We start from the raw sequence: 23,290 nt of genomic DNA, 5'->3' as shown, positions 1-23,290 counted from the left end.
TCTAAATACCTACTGATGCCTCTGTTCATTTAATGCCATCTAATTGCTACTGCCTCTTCACTTTTCATAATGCATGCTGTGTGATGTTCCAAAATTAGTGTGTGCGTAGCATTTCACCATTTTTATCTCTTGCATCTTACACTAAATTTTTTGTTGTTTAATTTATCTAATGGGTTTGCTTCAGTTGGTGGCATGGCAGATTACTTTTTTTTGCAACCGCTGAATGTCAAACATGCCCAGAAAAAAACCCTTATATGCAAACTTCCTTTTTAAAATATAGATTTGACAGAATGACCCTTTCCAAATTGACAAGTATTGAAAAATATAAAAAGATTAGAATATATAGCATTGTTTTGGTGTGTGTAGCTGCTGCTACTCTCACACACAAACACCCTTTTTTAAGTTTAGATTTCACTGAATGACTCTTACAACTGACAAATATTGAAAAATAGAAAAGACTAGAATATATAGGGATTTTTAAGGGTGTGCAGCTTCGGATGAATTTCATCCGCAAACACGCTTCTCAATATGGATGTCACTGAATGAGCCTTACAAAACTGACAAGTATTGAAAAATAGAAAAGATTGCATTATAATATAAAGTGCTTTTTGGTGTGTGTCGCTGCTGGTGAACCTCACCCGCAAACACCCAGTTTTTTTTCAAAATTATTGCAGATGTCACTGCCACACTTAAGATTACTTTCACTTGAAAAACTTTCAATTTTAAAAGTAACAAATCTATTTGTTTTTTGAATAGACAGCAAAGCACACTGTTTTCCTCCTCTAAATAAATAAACTACTTAGTTCAGAATTATATCTAACTCAAACTGTTTATGCTGTCTAGTACTATAATATACGCAATGCATTAACAACCAGCAGCCACTAGTCCATATAGAGTCCATTAAAGATAGAAATTAAAAGCAATTGAACAGCAAACTATTCTAACTGACTACTCTCTACAGAACTGCTTTACAAAAATGCCAAGATTGTATTGCTTTCTACTAAATGCACCCTGAATACGATTTTATGAGCAGTACACTGCAGCTATCCTCTTCCCTACATGTTCTGAATTGGTACTTTGGAAAACAAGGGAGGACTAATATATAAAAAAAAAATATATATATATATATATATATATATATATATGTATACCGTATTTCCCCATGTATAAGATGCACCTTTTTCCCCAAAATTTTGGGTCTAATAACTGGGTGCGTCTTATACAGGGGTAGTAGCACTTACCCTGTCAGATGACTCCTCTGTCCGGTAAAGTCTTCTCTCTGTCAGATCCTAAAGCTGGAAACCCGATTAAGATCCTCTCTGCGATGTCCGGATGTCCTTTCAGGACCTTGACAAGGTCCTGAAAGGATTGTCAAGGTCCTGAAAGGACATCCGGACATCGCAGAGAGGACCTTAATCGGGTTTCCAGCATCAGGATCTGACAGAGAGAAGACAGAAGACTTTACCAGACAGAGGAATCATCTGACAGGGTAAGTCAGAATTCACTATAGCGTTGTCTCTCCTCTGTATAAGCTGCACAAATACTCTGTGAAAAAATTGAGGATAATGTTTATCCTCAATTTTTTCACGATTTATATAGGTGCGTCTTATACAGTGGAGCGTCCTATACATGGGGAAATACGGTGTGTGTATATATATATATATATATATATATATCGCACGTTTTGCAAAATAATTTTCCTGGAAATTACATTTTGCCTCGTTTTGAGATACAAAGATTGGCACCCGATAAAGAGTCACTACTCATTTTCACTGGAATCCCCAACGTCGGATCTTGTTGGATTTCAACCAATCCGACCACTCATCTCTTATAAAGAGTACATATTATAGAAGTATATGACAGCGGGGGCGAAAAGGAAGATATAGTGCATAGAAAAATCTTTAAATATCATACAAAAGTCCCATTATCTGTATAACCTCATTAGGGCAACCTAATGAGGTTATACAGTTATTTTATTTTGTGGGCCTTTGAACTGTCTGATATATTTTATAGAAAATAGGTCTCTATTGTTAATAAACATATCAACTGGCAAACCATTTCAAAGCTATTTAGCATCCCATGACATACACAATTATTATATAATTTACATTGTCTGAGCTGTGTGAGAAAATCACGTTATCTGGGTTGTAGAAACATATGCATACAGCGGTGGAGATTATTACAGCCTCAACAGACATTCTTCCTTTTATTTTCTAGTACTCTAGATTCCGACATCGCTAGTTCAATTGAAATGCAGATTCCTGTCAGCATGCAGCGTCTGTGGTTTCAATTTGGATTGGAATGGCATAAACATTTAATCATACAAGAGATTAAAGTGTATGGTTCATCTTTATAATAGAATGAAGAGCTTTAGGTCTAATAGTATTTGACAGAAAAATTATTAAACTATGATTCTATTTGGTTACATTTTGAAGACAAAGGCAGTGGCGGAACCACCCTATCTGTGACCTAATAAGATAGCACGAACACTCTAATCCGTTCTCCGACTGTCCTGTGTTGAACCCAGAATCCTCTGTCGACTCACTGCCTGCTACCCTGCAGTCCTGATTCTAAGTATGCGGTGGGAGCCAGCCACAATCACCGGCAATGAGGAACTGCAGCAGCTAAAACCAACACCCTAAAAGTAATCTGTTTCAGGTTTTGGTGAAAGGGCTTGGTGGCTGCAGAGAGAACTCTCCTACAACTGGTGCACAGTTGCATTTACAGTAGGTGAAAGACTGGTGACTAAGTAACACCAGTAGGAGTTGTCATTAACAGTAAGTTACTGGTGGCAATGTAAGCTGAAGACGAATCGTTAAAACCACTAGTGGACAGCTGGATCGGTTGGCGAGTAAGCCTAACCTGGCACACAGTCAATCTCTAAATACAGGTTAAATGTGACCTCAAAATTGTTAGCCCAAACTGTCCCAACTTGTAATAGAAAGACTTGTTTCTAGAGGAAGATTTCCCTACTGAGCTCTTGCAGTGGAAGCGCAAGTGGCGCAGGCTACAGTTTTCAGTTTCGGTGAGAGCCAGCTGAAAGCAAGGAGCCATCTGAGCTTAACTTATGCCATGCCGGGCAGTAATACAGAGGAATTGGTATACAATATGTTGGGACAATAGCCAAAAGTACCACAAAGCCCTCCTCACTGTATTTATTTGTCCTGTGCATATCCACTGAAGCCAGTGTGGTTAAGCTGTAGTAGTTATTTTAATAAATTGGTGGATAGCATTTGTTGTCATACTAAAATACTGTAGATTTTTACCTGCCTGAGTGTGATACCCTCAGGGGCAACATTACAGTGGCAGTGAGAGGTTGGTGGCTCCTGCCTCCAATGCCACCTGTAGCAGTAGTAGGACTGCAGACAATTCTTACCTCACCCTTTCTGGAGATCTGCTGCTGCTAAATTTACCAACAATAAGCAAGTTATTAATTAGCCCATCACACTGGCTACATCTAAAAAGTTTCAAGCTGTTCTGTCAGTAAATGGGCGAGCAATACATATTTGGTAGATGTACACAATATGCTGGGCACTTAGTGCAAGTTTATATGTTCAGCTCAGTTCTCATTAGAGATGCTCAGGCTCGGTTTTCCAAAAACCGATCCCACCCGAACATAGCTGATCCGAGTATCGAGCCGAGCCGGCTTGGTAATTTTGCGCGCCCTCGGAACTGATAACGAAGCAAAACGTCATTGTCGCAAGTTTTGGATTCTATAAGTACCGGCCTCCACGGAGATCCAGCCCCATTGTTCACACAGAAACAGGGGTAGCAGTGTTCTTGTCACTCTCCAGTGCCATTGCTTACACAGAAATAGGAGGGGTAGCAGTGTTCTTGTCACTCTCCAGTACCATTGCTTACACAGAAATAGGAGGGGTAGCAGTGTTCTTGTTACTTGACAAAAATTGATTGGAAATGACTGGAAATTAATGTTATTGAGGTTAATAATAATGTAGGAACAAAAAAAAGCCAAATTATGTGATTTTAGCACTTACAAAAAAAATAAATAAAAATACAGATCCAAAACCGAAACCAAAACACGTCAGGGCGGTTTTGCCAAAACCAAAACACAAAGTTAATACAGATCCAAAACCAAAACACGGGTGTCAGTGAACATCTCTAGTTCTCATTGCACAGTGCACAAATTAACACCTCCACAATTTATCATAGAGATGAGCTGGTCCGGAATTACTAAATCAGAACCCCCCCGAACAGTGCCGATCCGAGCCCGGATCCGAGCACTGTTTGGGGGTTCCCGCCGATAAAGAACCTCAGAACGAGGCAAAACCTCGTCATCACGCCGTCGGATCTCGCGAGGTTTTATTTATCCCGAGGTGAATCTCATAATGCTGGAATTATAGCAACGGGAGCAGGGCGTCCACATCTCTCAGGTGGCCGAGTCTGGTAAGTTGAATGTTTTCTATGATGAGATGGTTGAAGGGCTTAACTGACACAAGGGATAGTAACTGAATTCAGAGGAACCACCACAAGTGGTGCAAAAGGATGTCCTCGCTGTGGGATGAGACAGGACCTCATTAGTGAAGCCCAGGTGGAGTCCACAAAGAAGGGAAACCACCATAAGGAGAATGTTTGTCTCCAAGCTCAAGCTACATAATGTGGTCATCTAAACTGCTTCATGTGCTATTCCCAAAGCAAATCTCACAATACTTTTCTTCATGTACCTGGAGATCTCCAAACCTTCCATTAATTCTCTATGCTTTCAGGATTCACTACAAAGTGCCTCTTTATGTATAAAGATGGGTTCTGTTATATCATGAGCTCACACAGCCATTACTCCATTACTTAGACCTATGAATGTAATTATTAAAACTTTTGTGATGTAAATCCTAAGGTAAATTCATTTCTGTTACTGATTGGGGTATGTGTTTCATATTTTACTGGCCATGCCCCTGTGTGCATATTTGTACAGATTATTTGCGTTACCTAGGAGACTGCAAGCAAGGCACTGATCCTGCCGTATAAGTCCAGTGGTACTGCTGTTTAAGTCCACTGATCCTGCCACGTGTTGGGCCACGTGTTTGTGCCTCCCACTTGTGTCGCTTAGCTTAGTCATCCAGCTACCTCAGTGCAACCTTTTGGACTAAAAACAATATTGTGAGGTGTGAGGTGTTCAGAATAGACTGGAAATGAGTGGAAATCAATGTTATTGAGGTTAATAATAGTGTAGGAGTGAAAAAAAAACAAAAAACTGTTTTTTAGCAGTTTTTATGCTTTTTTAAAAAAAAAATCAGAACCCAAAACCCGAAATCAGAACCAAAACCTTTCGTGGGGTGTTTTGGCAAAACAAATCAGAACCTAAAACCTCAAGATAATCAGAACCCAAAACACAAAACACAAAACACCAAAAGTGGCCGGTGAACACCCCTAGTTTATCATTCACTTTTCAATGAGTTTCCAGATGATCAGGATCAGTGTAAAGTCAGATTATTATAGAGGCTTATTTGTTGTTAAGCTGCGGTACAAAGACAAAATAATAATCAAAAAAAGTATGATCTTGCTATAGTAATGAGAAAGTTGCATTAACTATCTTCTGGCTTATTCATCCATCACTTTATGGTTATGAAGCTTCCTCATTAGGGGAACGCAGCCAAGAAAAAACAACAAGCTTAATTGTAGTTAGTTTAGTGACAAATTATGCACATAAAGATATTCAAAGAGTCATGTACACAAATACAGTAAATTACTCATTAAATATAATATATACTTAGACTAGGGATGAGCGCACTCGGATTTATGAAATCCGAGCCCACCCGAACGTTGCGGATCCGAGTCGGATCCGAGACAGATCCGGGTATTGGCGCCAAATTCAAAAGTGAAACTGAGGCTCTGACTCATAATCCCGTTGTCGGATCTCGCGATACTCGGATCCTATAAATTCCCCGCTAGTCGCCGCCATCTTCACTCGGGCATTGATCAGGGTAGAGGGAGGGTGTGTTAGGTGGTCCTCTGTGCTGTTTAGTTCTGTGCTGTTTAGTTCTGTGCTGTTTAGTGCTGTGCTGTGCTGTGCTGTTTAGTGCTGTGCTGTGCTGTGCTGTGCTGTGCTGTGCTGTGTTCTGCAGTATCAGTTCAGTGGTGCTGTGTGCTGTGCTCTGTCCTTCTGAGGTCAGTGGTGCTGCTGGGTCCTGTGCTGTGTCCTGTTCAGTCCAGTGGTGCTGTGTCCTGTGCTCTGTGCTTCTAAGGGCATAGTTATTTCCCCAATATTCCCCTGTGTTTAAAAAAATAAAAAAAAGTTATTTTAAAAAATACCAAAAACTACTTTAATATTTTTTAATTACCACAAAATTTTCACAACCAATCCTGCAGTATAAGCCCATTGGTACTGCAATATTACCAAGTTCACACATTCAGCAGTAAAAGTCCAGTGGTACTGCAATATTACAAAGTTTACACATTCTGCAGTATCAGTCCAGTGGTGCTGTGTCCTGTGCTCTGTCCTGCTGAGTTCCATAGTGCTGCTGGGTCCTGTGCCGTGTCCTGTTCAGTCCAGTGGTGCTGTGTCCTGTGCTCTGTGCTTCTAAGGGCATAGTTATTTCCCCACTATTCCCAAGTTTTGTAAAAATAAAAAAAAAGTAAAAAAAAAGTAAAAAATTAAAAAAAACAAATAAATATAATAATTATAACCAAATTTGCAAAACCAATCCAGCATTATAAGTCCATTGGTACTGCAATATTACCAAGTTCACACATTCTGCAGTATCAGTCCAGTGGTGCTGTGTCCTGTGCTCTGTCCTGCTGAGTTCCGTAGTGCTGCTGGGTCCTGTGCCGTGTCCTGTTCAGTCCAGTGGTGCTGTGTCCTGTGCTCTGTGCTTCTAAGGGCATAGTTATTTCCCCACTATTCCCAAGTTTTGTAAAAATAAAAAAAAAGTAAAAAAAAAGTAAAAAATTAAAAAAAAAAAAATATATAATAATTATAACCAAATTTGCAAAACCAATCCAGCAGTATAAGTCCATTGGTACTGCAATATTACCAAGTTCACACATTCTGCAGTATCTTGTGCTACATATAATGGAGACCAAAAATTTGGAGGATAAAGTAGGGAAAGATCAAGACCCACTTCCTCCTAATGCTGAAGCTGCTGCCACTAGTCATGACATAGACGATGAAATGCCATCAACGTCGTCTTCCAAGCCCGATGCCCAATCTCGTAGTACCGGGCATGTAAAATCCAAAAAGCCCAAGTTAAGAAAAAGTAGCAAAAAGAGAAACTTAAAATCATCTGAGGAGAAACGTAAAGTTGCCAATATGCCATTTACGACACGGAGTGGCAAGGAACGGCTTAGGCCCTGGCCCGTGTTCATGACTAGTGGTTCAGCTTCACCCACGGATCTTAGCCCTCCTCCTCCTCCCCCCCCCTACAAAAAATTGAAGAGAGTTATGCTGTCAGCAACAAAACAGCAAACAACTCTGCCTTCTAAAGAGAAATTATCACAAATCCCCAAGGCGAGTCCAAGCGTGTTGGTGGTTGTCAAGCCTGACCTTCCCATCACTGTACGGGAAGAGGTGGCTCGGGAGGAGGCTATTGATGATGTAGCTGGCGCTGTGGAGGAACTTGATGATGAGGATGGTGATGTGGTTATTGTAAATGAGGCACCAGGGGGGGAAACAGCTGATGTCCATGGGATGAAAAAGCCCATCGTCATGCCTGGTCAGAAGACCAAAAAATGCACCTCTTCGGTCTGGAGTTATTTTTATCCAAATCCAGACAACCAATGTATGGCAATATGTAGCTTATGTAAAGCTCAAATAAGCAGGGGTAAGGATCTTGCCCACCTAGGAACATCCTCCCTTATACGTCACCTGAATAACCTTCATAGTTCAGTGGTTAGTTCAGGAACTGGGGCTAGGACCCTCATCGGTACAGGGACACCTAAATCCCGTGGTCCAGTTGGATACACACCAGCAACACCCTCCTCGTCAACTTCCTCCACAATCTCCATCAGATTCAGTCCTGCAGCCCAAGTCAGCAGCCAGACTGAGTCCTCCTCAATACGGGATTCATCCGAGGAATCCTGCAGCGGTACGCCTACTACTGCCACTGCTGCTGTTGCTGCTGTTAGTCGGTCATCTTCCCAGAGGGGAAGTCGTAAGACCGCTAAGTCTTTCACCAAACAATTGACCGTCCAACAGTCGTTTGCCATGACCACCAAATACGATAGTAGTCACCCTATTGCAAAGCGTATAACTGCGGCTGTAACTGCAATGTTGGTGTTAGACGTGCGCCCGGTGTCCGCCATCAGTGGAGTGGGATTTAGAGGGTTGATGGAGGTATTGTGTCCCCGGTACCAAATCCCCTCGAGATTCCACTTCACTAGGCAGGCGATACCAAAAATGTACAGAGAAGTACGATCAAGTGTCCTCAGTGCTCTTAAAAATGCGGTTGTACCCACTGTCCACTTAACCACGGACATGTGGACAAGTGGTTCTGGGCAAACGAAGGACTATATGACTGTGACAGCCCACTGGGTTGATGCATCCCCTTCCGCAGCAACAGCAACAGCTGCATCAGTAGCAGCATCTACAAAATGGCTGCTCATGCAAAGGCAGGCAACATTGTGCATTACAGGCTTTAATAAGAGGCACAACGCTGACAACATATTAGAGAAAATGAGGGAAATTATCTCCCAGTGGCTTACCCCACTTAGACTCTCATGGGGATTTGTGGTGTCAGACAATGCCAGTAACATTGTGCGGGCATTAAATATGGGCAATTTCCAGCACGTCCCATGTTTTGCCCACACCATTAATTTGGTGGTGCAGCATTACCTCAAGAGTGACAGGGGTGTGCAGGAGATGCTTGCGGTGGCCCGCAAAATTGCTGGACACTTTCGGCATTCAGCCAGTGCCTACCGCAGACTAGAGGCACATCAAAAAAGCTTGAACCTGCCCTGCCATCACCTCAAACAAGAGGTTGTGACGCGCTGGAACTCCACCCTCTATATGCTGCAGAGGATGGAGGAGCAGCAAAAGGCCATTCAGGCCTACACAGCCACCTACGACATAGGCAAAGGAGTGGGGATGCGCCTGAGTCAAGCGCAGTGGAGACTGATTTCCGTGTTGTGCAAGGTTCTGCAGCCATTTGAACTTGCCACACGAGAAGTCAGTTCCGACACTGCCAGCTTGAGTCAGGTCATTCCCCTGATCAGGCTGTTGCAGAAGCAGCTGGAGAAAGTGAGGGAGGAGCTGGTAAGCCATTGCGATTACAGCAAGCATGTAGCTCTTGTGGATGTAGCCCTTCGTACGCTTTGCCAGGATCCGAGGGTGGTCACTCTTTTAAAGTCAGAGGAATACATTCTGGCCACCGTGCTCGATCCTCGGTTTAAAGCGTATGTTGTGTCTCTGTTTCCGGCGGACACAAGTCTACAGCGGTGCAAAGACCTGCTGGTCAGGAGATTGTCCTCTGAAGAGGACCGTGACATGCCAACAGCTCCACCCTCATTTTCTTCCACATCTATGGCTGCGAGGAAAAAGCTCAGTTTTCCCAAAAGAGGCGCTGGCGGGGATGCTGATAACATCTGGTCCGGACTGAAGGACCTGCCAACCATTGCAGACATGTCTACTCTCGCTGCATTGGATGCTGTGACAATAGAAAAAATTGTGGATGATTACTTTGCTGACACCATCCAAGTAGACATGTCAGACAGTCCATATTGTTACTGGCAGGAAAAAAAGGCAGTTTGGAAGCCCCTGTACAAACTGGCTCTATTTTACCTGAGTTGTCCCCCCTCCAGTGTGTACTCGGAAAGAGTTTTTAGTGCAGCGGGGAACCTGGTCAGTGAGCGGCGAAGGAGGTTGCTTCCTCACAACGTTGAAAAAATGATGTTTATAAAAATGAATAATCAATTCCTCAATGAAGTACAGCACTGCCCTCCAGATACTACAGAGGGACCTGTGGTTGTGGAGTCCAGCGGGGACGAATTGATAATGTGTGATGAGGAGGAAGTACACACTGTAGGGGGAGAGGAATCAGAGGTTGAGGATGAGGACGACATCTTGCCTCAGTAGAGCCTGTTTAGTCTGTCTGTACAGGGAGAGATGAATAGCTTTTTTGGTGTGGGGGCCCAAACAAACCAATCATTTCAGTCAAAGTTGTTTGGTAGGCCCTGTCGCTGAAATGATTTGTGTGTTAAAGTGTGCATGTCCTATTTCAACAGCAGACCTCTCAACTGCAGCTCATCCCTCCTCTGCGGGGATAATGTCTCCTGTGCTCTGACACGTCACTCTGTGTACTCTCAGCCTCAGGATCTGACACTACAGCTACCATGCCTCTTGTAGCAGCCCTCACTCCAGGGCCTCTTCCATGTGCAGTGTCCCCCTCTCTCTTGGGTTCACTATAGTGGCATGGAGTTCTCCCCCTCATCCAGGGCACACATTCCTTGCCCTGGCTCAGTCACCACGCTCAGACTTCCAGGCAATGCTGGGGGAGCCTGGGAGCTTCCACCCCAGGTCCCCAGCTACAACTCTCCTCTCCTGTGTCTTCTCTCTCTTTCTGACACTTTAAAGATCGTGCCTTTAAATGAAAAAGTCAGTCTTCATTGCACGACTATGTGCAACAGGGACATTTTTTTGGGTTTACAAAGTCAAACAATAACACTACGACCCTGTCTGTCTGGGGTCTGTCAATGACGAATTGTCTGGAGCATGTTTGGAGGAGGTATTGTGGCCCCGGTATCAAATTGGGTACCGGGGCCACCCCACTATGCAGTCCAGATACTTGTTTGGTGGAATTCCGACACGTGGAGGGTTTTTAAATTATATTGTGGCCTCGGTACCAAATTGTGTACCGGGGCCACCCCACTATGCAGTCCAGATACTTGTTTGGTGGAATTCCGACACGTGGAGGGTTTTTAAATTATATTGTGGCCTCGGTACCAAATTGTGTACCGGGGCCACCACACTACGCAGTCAAGATACTTGTTTGGTGGAATTCAGACCAGTTGAGGGTTTTATTATTAGATTGTGTGGACCACTCTATCTATACCACCACACTACAACTCTATACCACTCTATTTCCTACTTTAATTCTATTTAATTCTATTTCCTACTTTAATTCTATTACTAATTAATTACCATAAAGAGGAACAAAAAAAACCAATTTTACCCAAAGTATAATATGACTTAGACTTACAAACACTACACTTGAAAGATCGTGCCTTTAAATGAAAAAGTCAGTCTTCATTGCACGACTATGTGCAACAGGGACAGTTTTTTTGTTTACAAAGTCAACTAATAACACTTGGACCCTGTCTGTCTTTAACATACTTGATGGGATCTCAATGACGAATTGTCTGTAGCATGTTTGGAGGAGGTATTGTGGCCCCGGTATCAAATTGTGTACCGAGGCCACCACACTACGCAGTCCAGATACTTGTTTGGTGGAATTCTGACACGTGGAGGGTGTATTTATTTTATTGTGGCCCCGGTATCAAATTGGGTACCGGGGCCACCCCACTACGCAGTCCAGATACTTGTTTGGTGGAATTCTGACACGTGGAGGGTTTTTTAATTATATTGTGGCCTCGGTACCAAATTGTGTACCGGGGCCACCACACTACGCAGTCAAGATAGATAGATGCGTATCATAGATAAAGTACATTCAGTGGTGTGGGGCAAATTGAAAAATATTCCAAATGCACTGACATTATCAAAAACAAGAGGTTGTGACACGCTAAAACTCCAACATGTATATGATGGAGAGGATGGAGGAGCATCCGTATGTGTAGTGTAATGCAGATCTGTTGAAGGTTTTTTATATATTTTATTGTGGTGCCCAGTGCCCACTCCTCTACGCAGTCCAGGTACAATTATTGGTGCGAATCATAAAAGTTCAGGGTTTTTAATATATTGTGGTGACCCACTCCTCTACTCAGTCCAGGTACAATTATTGGTGCGAATCATAAAAGTTCATGGTTTTTAAGATATTGTGGTGACCCACTCCTCTACGCAGTCCAGGTACATTTATTGGTGCGAATCATAAAAGTTCAGGGTTTTTAATATATTGTGGTGACCCACTCCTCTACGCAGTCCAGGTACAATTATTGGTGCGAATCATAAAAGTTCAGGGATTTTAAGATATTGTGGTGACCCACTCCTCTACGCAGTCCAGGTACAATTATTGGTGCGAATCATAAAAGTTCAGGGTTTTTAATATATATTGTGGTGACCCACTCCTCTACGCAGTCCAGAAAGATACCTTGTTGCAACGATTTGGACTAATAACTATATTGTGAGGTGTTCAGAATACACTGTAAATTAGTGGAAATGCTTGTTATTGAATGTTATTGAGGTTAATAATAGCCTAGGAGTGAAAATAAGCCCAAAAACTTGATTTTTAAACTTTTTATGTTTTTTTCAAAAAAAATCCGAATCCAATACCTTAAATCCGAACCGAGACCTTTCGTCAAGTGTTTTGCGAGACAAATCCGAACCTCAAAAATAACGAAAATCCGGATCCAAAACACAAAACACGAGACCTCAAAAGTCGCCGGTGCACATCCCTAACTTAGACTGGTGAAAATAGCAGAGATAATGTATATAGTATATAAAACAAAGTAAATCCACTGGGCAATGTGTTGTCTGGACAATTGCAAATCATTTTCTTATAGAACAGTTTCTATAATTTATACATAAGATATTGTTTATGTCCCTAACAAATTTTTTTTTTTAATTTAGCAGACCCACACCAAACTAGAATGTAGCAGACCATCTTTCAGTGACATGATGGCCTCACTTAGCAATGTCCAAATCCAACTTTGACCCGGACAACCCATGTTGCAATGCTTGCATTTTCTTCTATTTTTGCATGCAAGAAAAATGTTCTTTTCCACTCTGCACAATGGCATTTCATCTAGTACTTGTAAATTTAGCATTTTACAGAATTTCGGTAATTAGATTTGAGACGACAAAGGTGCCAAACCGTTTGCACTGTGGTGTGGTTGCTGTACAATGATGGGGTGGTTTAGATGGAACACAAATGATGGGGTTCTCCATGCAGAATACTTAAGACCATATTCCAACAGAGAAACGTGAACTTCTCTGCCCAACTGTGGAATGTAATGAATATTCTATGGAACATTTAAAATTTGCAGATCTCTATTTAGAAGCATTTCACTAAATAAGATTTATATTTACTTACAGCCCACCATTCCATTTACCCTACAGAATAATTTCATAACAAATAAATGAACCATCCTATATTTTTTCATAAATGTCTAGAAAGATAGTGTATTTACCCCCATACGCTGTGCCATCTGGATGTCATAGCATATGCACCATCTTTAGTCTCTTCCAGACCTTCCAGTTGGCGGCGCTTCTCGTTCACCTGTCTTCTTTGTACTCCTACGGCTTACCTTCAGTCTTCCTTTCATCTTCTGCTGCGACTTCTTTCACCTGCTTCTTACTTGTTCTCAGCATCTTCTTTCCTCAGGAGCCCTGTCCTGGTGCACCTCTGACATCACATTGAGCTTGCATGGGAATGGAGCAGTGACACGACAAGTGCGGATTGGCTTGCCGCGGCACCAGGAACTCAAACGGACGGAGGCAAACCATTCTGCCCACTGATTGGCTGGCAGGGAATCCTTTTCCGATTCTCTGTCACCTGCACCGGGGCACCCTTGAAGAATAAAAGAAGAACATACCACCAATGGATCACTGGTTGGGTGAATGTTTTCTTCTCTTCCTCATCCTCTCTGTGGGCTCCGGGGGGGACGGGGACCAGATCACACATGTGCAGACCAATTTTACGCACGATATGCTACAGCATATGCAAACTGGCGTAGTACTCACTATGCATCAGCCCCGTTATCTGTATCAGGCTTCTTGCAGTCTTTCCGTGGCAAGTGATTGGTTGTGCCATCATTTCTGATGTTATATACTAGTAGGCATCTAGTATGCTTAATTAGATATCTGACCATCTACTGATTGGCTGCATATGCTCACAAAGTGCAGTGGAAACAGCTGTTTATTACCACACTATTAGCAGAGGAGGAGGCTCACATGTTACTCACAGCGGACAGCCCACAGCCTTTTGGCATTATATAATGAGAGGACCCAGACACTTAACTAAGGAGAAGGCGCAGTGTTTATCAAAAAATAAATAGAAATGGTAGGTAGGGCTTTTGTGGGCAAGTGTAAGCGGAGTACAGTACGGTAGTGTTCACATAACTGCAGCATCATTAGACGTGGTAGTATCTGGAGATACACTATTTAGGACAGTATCTCTTGCAGGTATGTAAAATCATTAGCATTGTGGCTATAAGCTATCAAGTTGTAGCCATCTGCTTGCATTACTTAAACAACAGAGGTGAAGGTGTCTGTATTTAATTTACATTTTGAAAATACAATTTCACTATTACTAATTTTTGCCAATATTCTCTCTTGTGTAATTGAGCCCCTTGCTGGGCAGAAATCCACTGCATGGATTGGTTGATTCATGCACGATGCGTAGGAGATCCTATCAGAACACTAACCTAAAGTTGTGGGAGTAACTTCATCCGTCCGCATTGGGACGGGAAGAGTAGAACTGTACTTTATAATGGAGCTGCAGTGGAAAGTCAATGTAACTCAGAACAATGTATTTTACTGAAATGGTTCATATCTAAAAATTTCTATTTTTGGGTTTAAGTTACTCTGAGGACTAGAAAAACAACCATTTAGCCAGGGATTCCAGAGATGGTTAAACTTAGTGGGACCGTGTGAGGGAATCAGATACCATATCCTGGGGTAGATGGAGTTTAACAGCAGCAATGATGTCACACAAGTCCAGAGATTTTAGTACAACTAGCCTCAGCCAGTTTTATTAAGCAACAAAAATTAAAGATAACTTCAAAATAAAGACCATGCCGTCCGGCTCTAACTAAACATATGTCAAATCTAACTACCAAACTAAAACAAAATATAGACAGAGCAGTATGGTTCAGTCACAAGCAAGGTTTCCTCTCACTAGCCTCAGTCCCCAGGCAGACAGAGACTGTGCTGAGAAGCAGCTTTATACCTGCACTGCTCAGGTGCACATCCTAATTAGCAGCAGGTTAGCAGGTCAGCTGAAAGACCCGGCTACAGGCCTAATGGATAAAACTCACCCTACTCTTTCCATCCATAAACCCCAGGACCCTATCCGACTTTTCTACAAGCCTTTAGTCTTGCAGCAGCTCTGGGCTACTACAAACACACATTCTCCTGGGATTTTACAAGCAGTATGTTAGAAATCTAGGTGAAACAAACCTGTTACAATGCACTTCATCCTTGATTCTGTCACACTTAGCCATACGCCTTTGATGGCTAAGTGGCTTGATTGCTTGAGGATAAGGGTCATGGACCTGCCGCCTATATATATTTAGTGTCTCATTCTTATTTGTAGATTGTCCCCAAATACATTGGATTGGTTTGGAACATGATTAATTTAAGCCTTAACCAGTCACAGATTTTCAGCTCCTCTTCCTTTCTCCCCCCAGTAAAGATTCTAATTGCAAAGCTGAAATGTAATTGATCTCCAAGGTTAACAACGCATTCAAATCACTGTGCTGTAAGATTTTATTTTAAATGTTTTGTACAACAAGGTTATTGCCATGTGACTCACAGAGGTGATTCATTCAAAAGTGAACTTTTAGAAATACCAGGCACTTCTTCTACAACCCTTCATGATAATTTGCACAATGGTTGACTCAGTTCTATATATGCCTTTGGATGATACTTAATTTTACATTGAAAAAAGAAAGTAATATAACAATTCAAACTCATATTAATTCATTTGGTCCTATTGCATAAAATGCATGTTCATATTTTTTAAACATTGATGAGACTGTCTTGAGGAATGTAACTAGTAAATACACTATACCTGTGCGGAGTGCTGTGTCTAACAGCAGGGTTGGAATAAGGTTAGGTTGCCCTGTATTCTCATCCTACTCATGGGGTGACTTCAGATGGAAGTATATAGTGATCACTCTGTGTGTCGCTAATTGTTTCCTCTTATAATTACACTAAAGAATCACAGTGCCCAGAAATAGATGTGTTGGGGGGGGGGGGGATTGGGCTGTGGCTGTAAGTATAGGTGAGAACCTCATCTCTGCCGCCCCCTTGCATTCTCACCCTAGAATAGGGTAATTGCCCCAGTATCACCTCACTCTTATTATTAATTTAATAAATAACATTTTTTTAAATACATAAGTAAAGGGAGTGGTCTTAAGTACTAGTTGGTTGGACTTTAATGTGATGTTTTTGCTGTTCCCAGCATGCAAATTTTCTGGTGCATTCACCAACCCACAAATGTAGGTACGGGTTGATTTTATGGGAGGGGTGGGGCGTTGTTTCCAAAGCCTTAGAAGTGGGCCTTGAAAATTGAGCTTGGAATGTGCTATGTGGACAAGTAGGTGCACTTGTGCACAAAAAGAAGCATTGTGGGTCAACACTTTTTGCTGTTTGCAAATTAGCTCAGTAAGTATGCAGTGCTATCAGGTAATTTCTACACTTGGGTATCCAGAATCAGCAATTTCAATGCCTACTATAGGGCCATCTTTTCCATTGGGCACGATGGGCAGGGGGGCCCCCATATGCAGGGCTCTTAATTAGAATAAATAATCCTGCAAATGAAAAAACCTGCAAAAAAAACCTTCATGGGTCACTGAGCAAGTACATCTATCTATCTCTATCTCTATATATCTCTATATATCTATATCTGTATCTCTATACATCTATATCTATATATATATATATATCTATATATGTAGGGGCCCCGGTGCACTGCTTTGCCCGGGGGCCCATAATGTTGTTAAGATGGCCCTGTATATGCTGTCTCCCAATGTGCACCAAACTCATAATTTCACCTGTGCTTTTGTTGTTTCTGTTTTGCCTTTTAACACTTTGTTTTGAGATATAAAATTTAGTTTCTTTTATGTCGCTACTTTTATTCTCTATTACACCTCTACCTCCCAGAATTTCTTTTTCCGCTGGTCTCTAGGAAATGTGTTACACTGTCAATGAATTAATTCACGCTTCAACAATTTGTTACAAATTCGACTTTGTGTGGTTATTGTTCTCTCATTTTTTATGCTGCAGTGGTATTGTTCAGCGAAAGTACTATAATTATATCCTCATTCTAACTAGATGAGAGGGGTTTGAATGACAACCTATGCTGTTTTTTTTTTTGCAGACTACAAAATGTTATTTGATTATTTGTCAAAGTTGTTAACTCAAGTTTATTTTTTTCTGTAAAAACCTGCACATATTTGTTTAATGTATGATATTTCCAGAAATCTAAAAAAGACAGCAAGTTCTGCATGATGGTTGTATGTGAGAAAGGCCGTGCAAAGGTGGCTTCAAAGAGTTGCTGACTACAGCTCAGCCATTGAACCACAGTGGTCATCGGACAGAGTAGCCTGCCAAATAATGTTAGTGCGGGGGTGGTGATGGCAGTAACTGAAGCGTGAATAGTTGACGCAGTTTGCAAACGTCTTACCACCCAACATGTCACACACTACCCATCCAGCAACAAACGCAGTGTACCAGAGGAACCCATACCCAATTCCATTGGTCACCTTTTTTTCCAACAAGAAATTAGGATTGTCCCCTAAAAAAATGGTCAGAGGAGGAAAGGGTTGAAATTCATACTAATACCAGACAGATAATGTTGAGATGTTAATAACCTTCATCATTATCAGCTTTGGTTCCTGTCTTTCATATACACAATCAAAATGATATGCCCCCTTGAATTTTTTTGGGTCCATTTCTACCAACCTTCCTTTTGAGCGTGACAGTCAGCCACCTCTCTTCTCCCGCACCGCTGTTCTGCAGCATTATTTTAAAAAAATACACATACTCTGAATCATGCCACTGCGGTGTGAGTCACTCAGGACACACACACGGTCCTCTGACTAATACTGCACACTGGTACCCCGCTGGCACAGGCCCCCCCAATTGTTTAAACGCGGTTGCTCGTCTGCTGTTTTTTTATTCTGTCTGTTCACTTTTACAGCAGACTTTGTACCTCTAAATGTATTTTGGACAGAGGGCCACTGCAATATTTTCATACAGTTTCTTAACCCTAAGCTCCAAGTGAATAATTTATATGCTATGTTATATAGTCACTCTATATGATATCACATTAGTAATTTCATGAGAAATAATATTAAATAATTTTAAACAGTTAACAGTAATAACATGTATTTGTCTCTTATGTGTAAACCAGGGCATGACTGTTGAAAAACTTGGCCGGAGAATCCTTTTGATTGGCGGGTTTGGGCTGATGGCGCTATTTTTCGGAATCCTGACTTTATTGCTGACTTTCCAGGTGAGGATTTTATATGTATATTCGCAAAATGTGTTTCTACATCATTTGAAGTCATATTTATTCACTCCACTGCTTTAACATAGAGCCCATCGTAGGCATGAATCTACTTATTAAATAGATTTTTGCAATATTCCAGCAAGACCAATGTGTTTGGTGACTGTACTTCGTTTCATTGGGAAGAAGCTTTTTCTTTTGGTAGGGAGCCAGTAGAGGCCAACCAGATTGTATAAATAGATAATATAGGGATTCAACCTAGCGCTATTGGTCCCTCAAAAAAAAAATGTAAATACTCTGTATCATAGTGTTATTAAAACATATGAATCAAAGTAACGGGTACTATTATATAAATATATTTTCTGAAGATATAGGACAATCCAATCTCTTTCCTTGTAGGCAAATGTCGCCCCCAAAGTAATAAGACCTACAGAATAAATTCTGTCTGGGTTCACGTAGCAGGTTGTAATCTCCGTCCGAGAAACTGGGTCTTCTAAATGGAATCTGCACCTTTCACAATCCCCGATAATATGCAAATAAGGAAAAGGTTTCTAGTGCAGTTTGTTTGGTAAAATCACTTGTATTTATTCTACAACAAATTAAAATCCATAAAATAGTCACATACAAAAACGTAAAGTAGTTGCTCGTACCAGATCTTAGAATAAGAAGCGTATGTAGAAATGGAACTAAACACTTAAATTATGAAAGTGATTCCTCTGCATCCAAAATCTGTGTCCAGATCAAGCAAACAACCGTCCGATATTGTCCACCAACGCGTTTCGACTGAGAGTCTTTGTCAAGGTAATGTGGCCGAAGTTTCGAAGTTCTATTTATGCTTCTATCTCCCAATCATGTGACTAATAAAATTCATGAATGATATAACACCAGAAACAATTCCCCGTACAACTACATTCCTTTAAATATGACCGATGAAACCAACATCTACATATCATTGCAATGCGGAGAAAAATCAACCAAATTTTGCATCATTAGGACACGGAACAGACCAATGGGAAGCGGCGCCTCTCTTTATGGTAAATGCATTGATTGGAGTGTCAAGATGGCGGTATCCGTGTGGAGCGCAAATTTGCATTTTCTGATGGAAAGACATTGGGTGGATCAGATGTTTCTTTTAAATGTGGTCCCTTTACCTTAACCCACATGTGAAAACAAGACTTATATGTGATGTTAGACTTCAAGAGGTGAGAGAGCGCATTTAGGGGGATATCTGGGTCAACAAGAAATCACAGAACTTTTTTCCCCGCTGCAAGAGGACATGAACTTTACATGTCCTCAGAAATGGAGCAGATTTATTTTCAATGGGACGCAGGTGGTGGTGGTATCAGCCATTACTTTCATTGTGAAGCCTTTTAAACCATCAAAGACTATTTTTTATGGGAAAGTTCCTTTGTTGGCACACGAAAACATTAAAATGTGCAAATATGACAAGTTGTACAGATGTTACTTTCATCATTTATTTAAGAGAGAAATTAGGTTCCAGCAATCAGTATTCTAGGAGTAAAATGTAAAAGTTATAATTAATTAAGAATGTGGTCTGCAAATGACAGTGGGCTGGACATTCATGCAACCTTTTTACATGAGCCCAAAATAGTCATATGTATTATATATGTGGCATTTACCAGAGTGGTGCGTGTCTGCGCTCTTTGTTAGACAAATGGTCACGTCACTTGCATTGCACATTTTTACACTTTTGAAAACTATCTTTTCTTCTCTTTAGAATTAATATTACCCCCCCCCCCCATGTCTGCAAAATCAGTGTCTTCCTCCTAGGATTCCAATTTTCCTTGTATTTCCTTGTATTCATAGCTCTGTCAGACCCAGCTTGTGGTCTTTATTAAACTAGAAGACACAAGAATGACCATTTCCCGACCACTCCACTGTGCGCCGACCCTGTTTCTCTTACTTATTACAGTCTTTGAAAGGCGTAGAGCAAATACATTTCCACACTCGAATTTCAAGACTGATGATTCCTGCAGAAAGACACGTAGATAGAGAGACAGAGCTTACAAGTAGGGAGGCTGGGAACAGGTTGTTCTTGGCAAAACCCTGAAATTGTGAGGCTGAGAGAGGTTTTAAAACATACTTGCCAACTCCCGGAAACAAACAAGTTTCCGGGAGAGGGGGCGTGACTGGAGGGCGGGAGGGGGCGGGACGAGGCCAATCGCGTCATTTTGGCCCCGCCCCCGTGACACCGCCAAAATGACGTGATTGGCCTCGCCCTGCCCCCTCCCGCCCTCCAAAATGGCGTGAATCACAGAGAATCGCGTCATGAAACCTGGGATGCGGGAGAAATGCCAGCTCGCCCGGGAGACTGACCCGAATTTTGGGAGGCTCCCGGACTTTCCGGGAGAGTTGGCAAGTATGTTTTAAAATCGAGGTAAAGTGCGGTCTCAGAAGAAAGATGCTCATATTAAAAGGCACAGGTTTGACAATACTACTTTATAAAAGGACATGTGCAAAGGCGGAAACGCCCAGTGAGATGAGTCGTATAATTGAGCAGATATCTCCTTTACTAGTGCCTATTAAAGCAGATCCATATTTATTATTACCATTTATTTATATAGCGTCACTAATTCCACAGCGCTGTACAGAGAACTCACTCACATCAGTCCCTGCCCCATTGGGGCTTACAGTCTAAATTCCCTAACATACACACACACACACTAGGGTCAATTTGGTAACAGCCAATTAACCTATCAGTATGTTTTTGGAGTGTGGGAGGAAACCCACGCAAACACGGGGAGAACATATAAACTCCTCACAGATAAGGCCATGGTTGGGAATTGAACTTATGACCCCAGTGTTATAAGGCAGAAGTGCTAACCGCTGAGCCACCGTGCTACCCTATTTGACAGATAAGCAAGTTGGTAAGAAGATGATCTATGACCATGATGTTAAAATTGGTGGTAGAATTCTAAGTTACGGCTCTGTATATATATATATATATATATATATATATATATATATATATGTGTGTGTACTTCACTGCTGCTAGGTAATTCTGTTCCTGTTTACTAAAATTTGATTTATAAATCCTGTCAGACCACTCAGGTCATGCTACAGATGTAAAATTCATTATGGGTACTGTTCCGCTGTTCAACTGCTTTTTTGACAGAACAGAAAAACACAAATATATACAATTTATTGACAGAGTAAACAAAATATATCATTTATTTTATTTGCTGCACTATAAACTTGCATTCAAATGTCCTCAGAATAAAACTGCGGCATGGCCTATCTTAAAACAGGGGATGGATATAAAGCTCTATCAGTCTTGCAAACATCCAGTTTTAAACTCAATTATCTGTTTTCAGTTTCTATATGAGTAATTGTCTTTTTTTACATTTGTGGTTATGTTGTGTTTTTCTACTATTTTGGCAAAGTTTATGCAATTTGCTTGTGATCTGTCTTATTTCCAGGACCAGGCATCGTGGCTACCTTACTTGAGCATTGTGTGTATTCTTGCGGTAATCGCAGCATTTTGCATCGGACCAGGTAAAATATATATTTGCCTTATTGTGCTTGGGCTGCTGACATAAGTCTATTTATTTCACTGACTATGACATCTAATTGTGCTTTGCCTATACTTAGCTTATTTTCATTTTTCTGTCACCAGGTAATTCTTTAGAAATGAAAAACTAAGCTGATGCCATTCAATTTTGTTGCTAAGAATTGTGAACACATTTTAATGAATATAATTAGGTGAATTCAAATTATTTTCAGCTACTGATTGTCACATAATGGGAATTACAGCAATAATAAGTCAAGAAGTGAATTGCAGAGTAAACATTTAGTTTCCAACTGTGCCTAATTTCCAGGTTTTAAAGATTTGTCCCTGGAATTATTTTATTATAGAGCTGGCAATGTACCAAGACAATGCTAGACATGGGGGTAAATGATTTTCGGCTAATTGTCATCAGGTTTTATCTTTAATAAAATTGCTGTTTGAAAAACCTTTGCAATTTGCCAAAAATCAGCATTTTTAAATTACGGCCAATTGAGACATTTACCCCATGGGGTTCTTAGATGCATCTGCTCAGCAGCAATGGGGCAGTGGGAATGATTTTTAAATACTGGCAACTATGGGGATGCACACCGTGAATAGTTCAAAAGAGGCATTGATGCAGCGTATACCACCCTATGCTCTATTTATGACTAGAAGGCAGGAGGGGCGGGGCACTGTCAATCGCGTCATTTTGGCCCCATCCCCCGCAACGAAAATTATGTTTTGTCGTGGGGGGCGAGGCCAAAATGATGCGATTAACCGCAAATCGCAGGGAATTGCGGGATGCGGGAGACTTGCCTGCTCTCCTGGGAGTCCAGGAGAATGACCCGGATTTCAGGAGTCTCCCGGACATTCCAACACCCTTCCAGGATAACCATGCTATTCTTTGAGCCACAATCCAGACCTAATCGCTCCTGGGTCCTGGCTATAAAAGGTTGCACCGACGGCGTTTGATGGTGTTTTTTCCTGTGTCAGCTACACTATGATGGCACATTACAGTATACCATACACAGTGCCTGGAGTTATGCAGAACCATCAGCTACAGCATTGGAACCTGAAATACAATTATACAGTAGGAAGTTGCTGTCTTAGTAAAACAGAGGGATCGGAGAGGGACAGGGGAAATAAAAAAATGTGGAGATCCCATTTAATGTCTGTTTTACATTCACTGATGGAATTTGACATAGACCACGCAGTGTGATTTTATGAAAGTGTTGAAACCCTTCAGGCCAACGACGCAGCTGCCCTAACTTATAGTGGACCTGTAAGGTTCTTCATGTCAGTGCTGTCCCTTTATTAATTTCTAATGTAACCGTACAGGTTTAAATAAAATGAAGATTTCATTTGTCCATGGCGCTGCAAAATTAATAATGTGAGCGATGTTTAGGTGAATGTTTCTGCACAGCATAAACATCATTGAATCCTCCTGCATTCTTACTGCTATCACCAACATCATTTGCTGTTACTA

General features: G+C 41.4%; 1 protein-coding gene across 3 annotated transcripts in view; it reads left to right on the top strand.

Annotated features, from left to right (window-relative positions):
• SLC2A9 (solute carrier family 2 member 9) overlaps positions 1 to 23,290 on the top strand; it is a 326,349-nt gene that overhangs the window by 191,199 nt on the left and 111,860 nt on the right. For all 3 annotated transcript variants that reach the window (XM_075194663.1, XM_075194664.1, XM_075194662.1), the window contains 2 exons: positions 18,201 to 18,302; positions 21,737 to 21,812. In XM_075194663.1, coding sequence (XP_075050764.1) covers positions 18,201 to 18,302; positions 21,737 to 21,812 — 178 coding nt within the window. The remainder of the gene's footprint in view (positions 1 to 18,200; positions 18,303 to 21,736; positions 21,813 to 23,290) is intronic.

Source organism: Mixophyes fleayi, chromosome 1 (genome assembly GCF_038048845.1).
Source record: "Mixophyes fleayi isolate aMixFle1 chromosome 1, aMixFle1.hap1, whole genome shotgun sequence".
NCBI lineage: Eukaryota > Metazoa > Chordata > Amphibia > Anura > Limnodynastidae > Mixophyes > Mixophyes fleayi.
The sequence above is the reverse complement of the archived record's forward strand: the minus strand, read 5'-3'. Positions and strand labels throughout refer to the sequence as shown.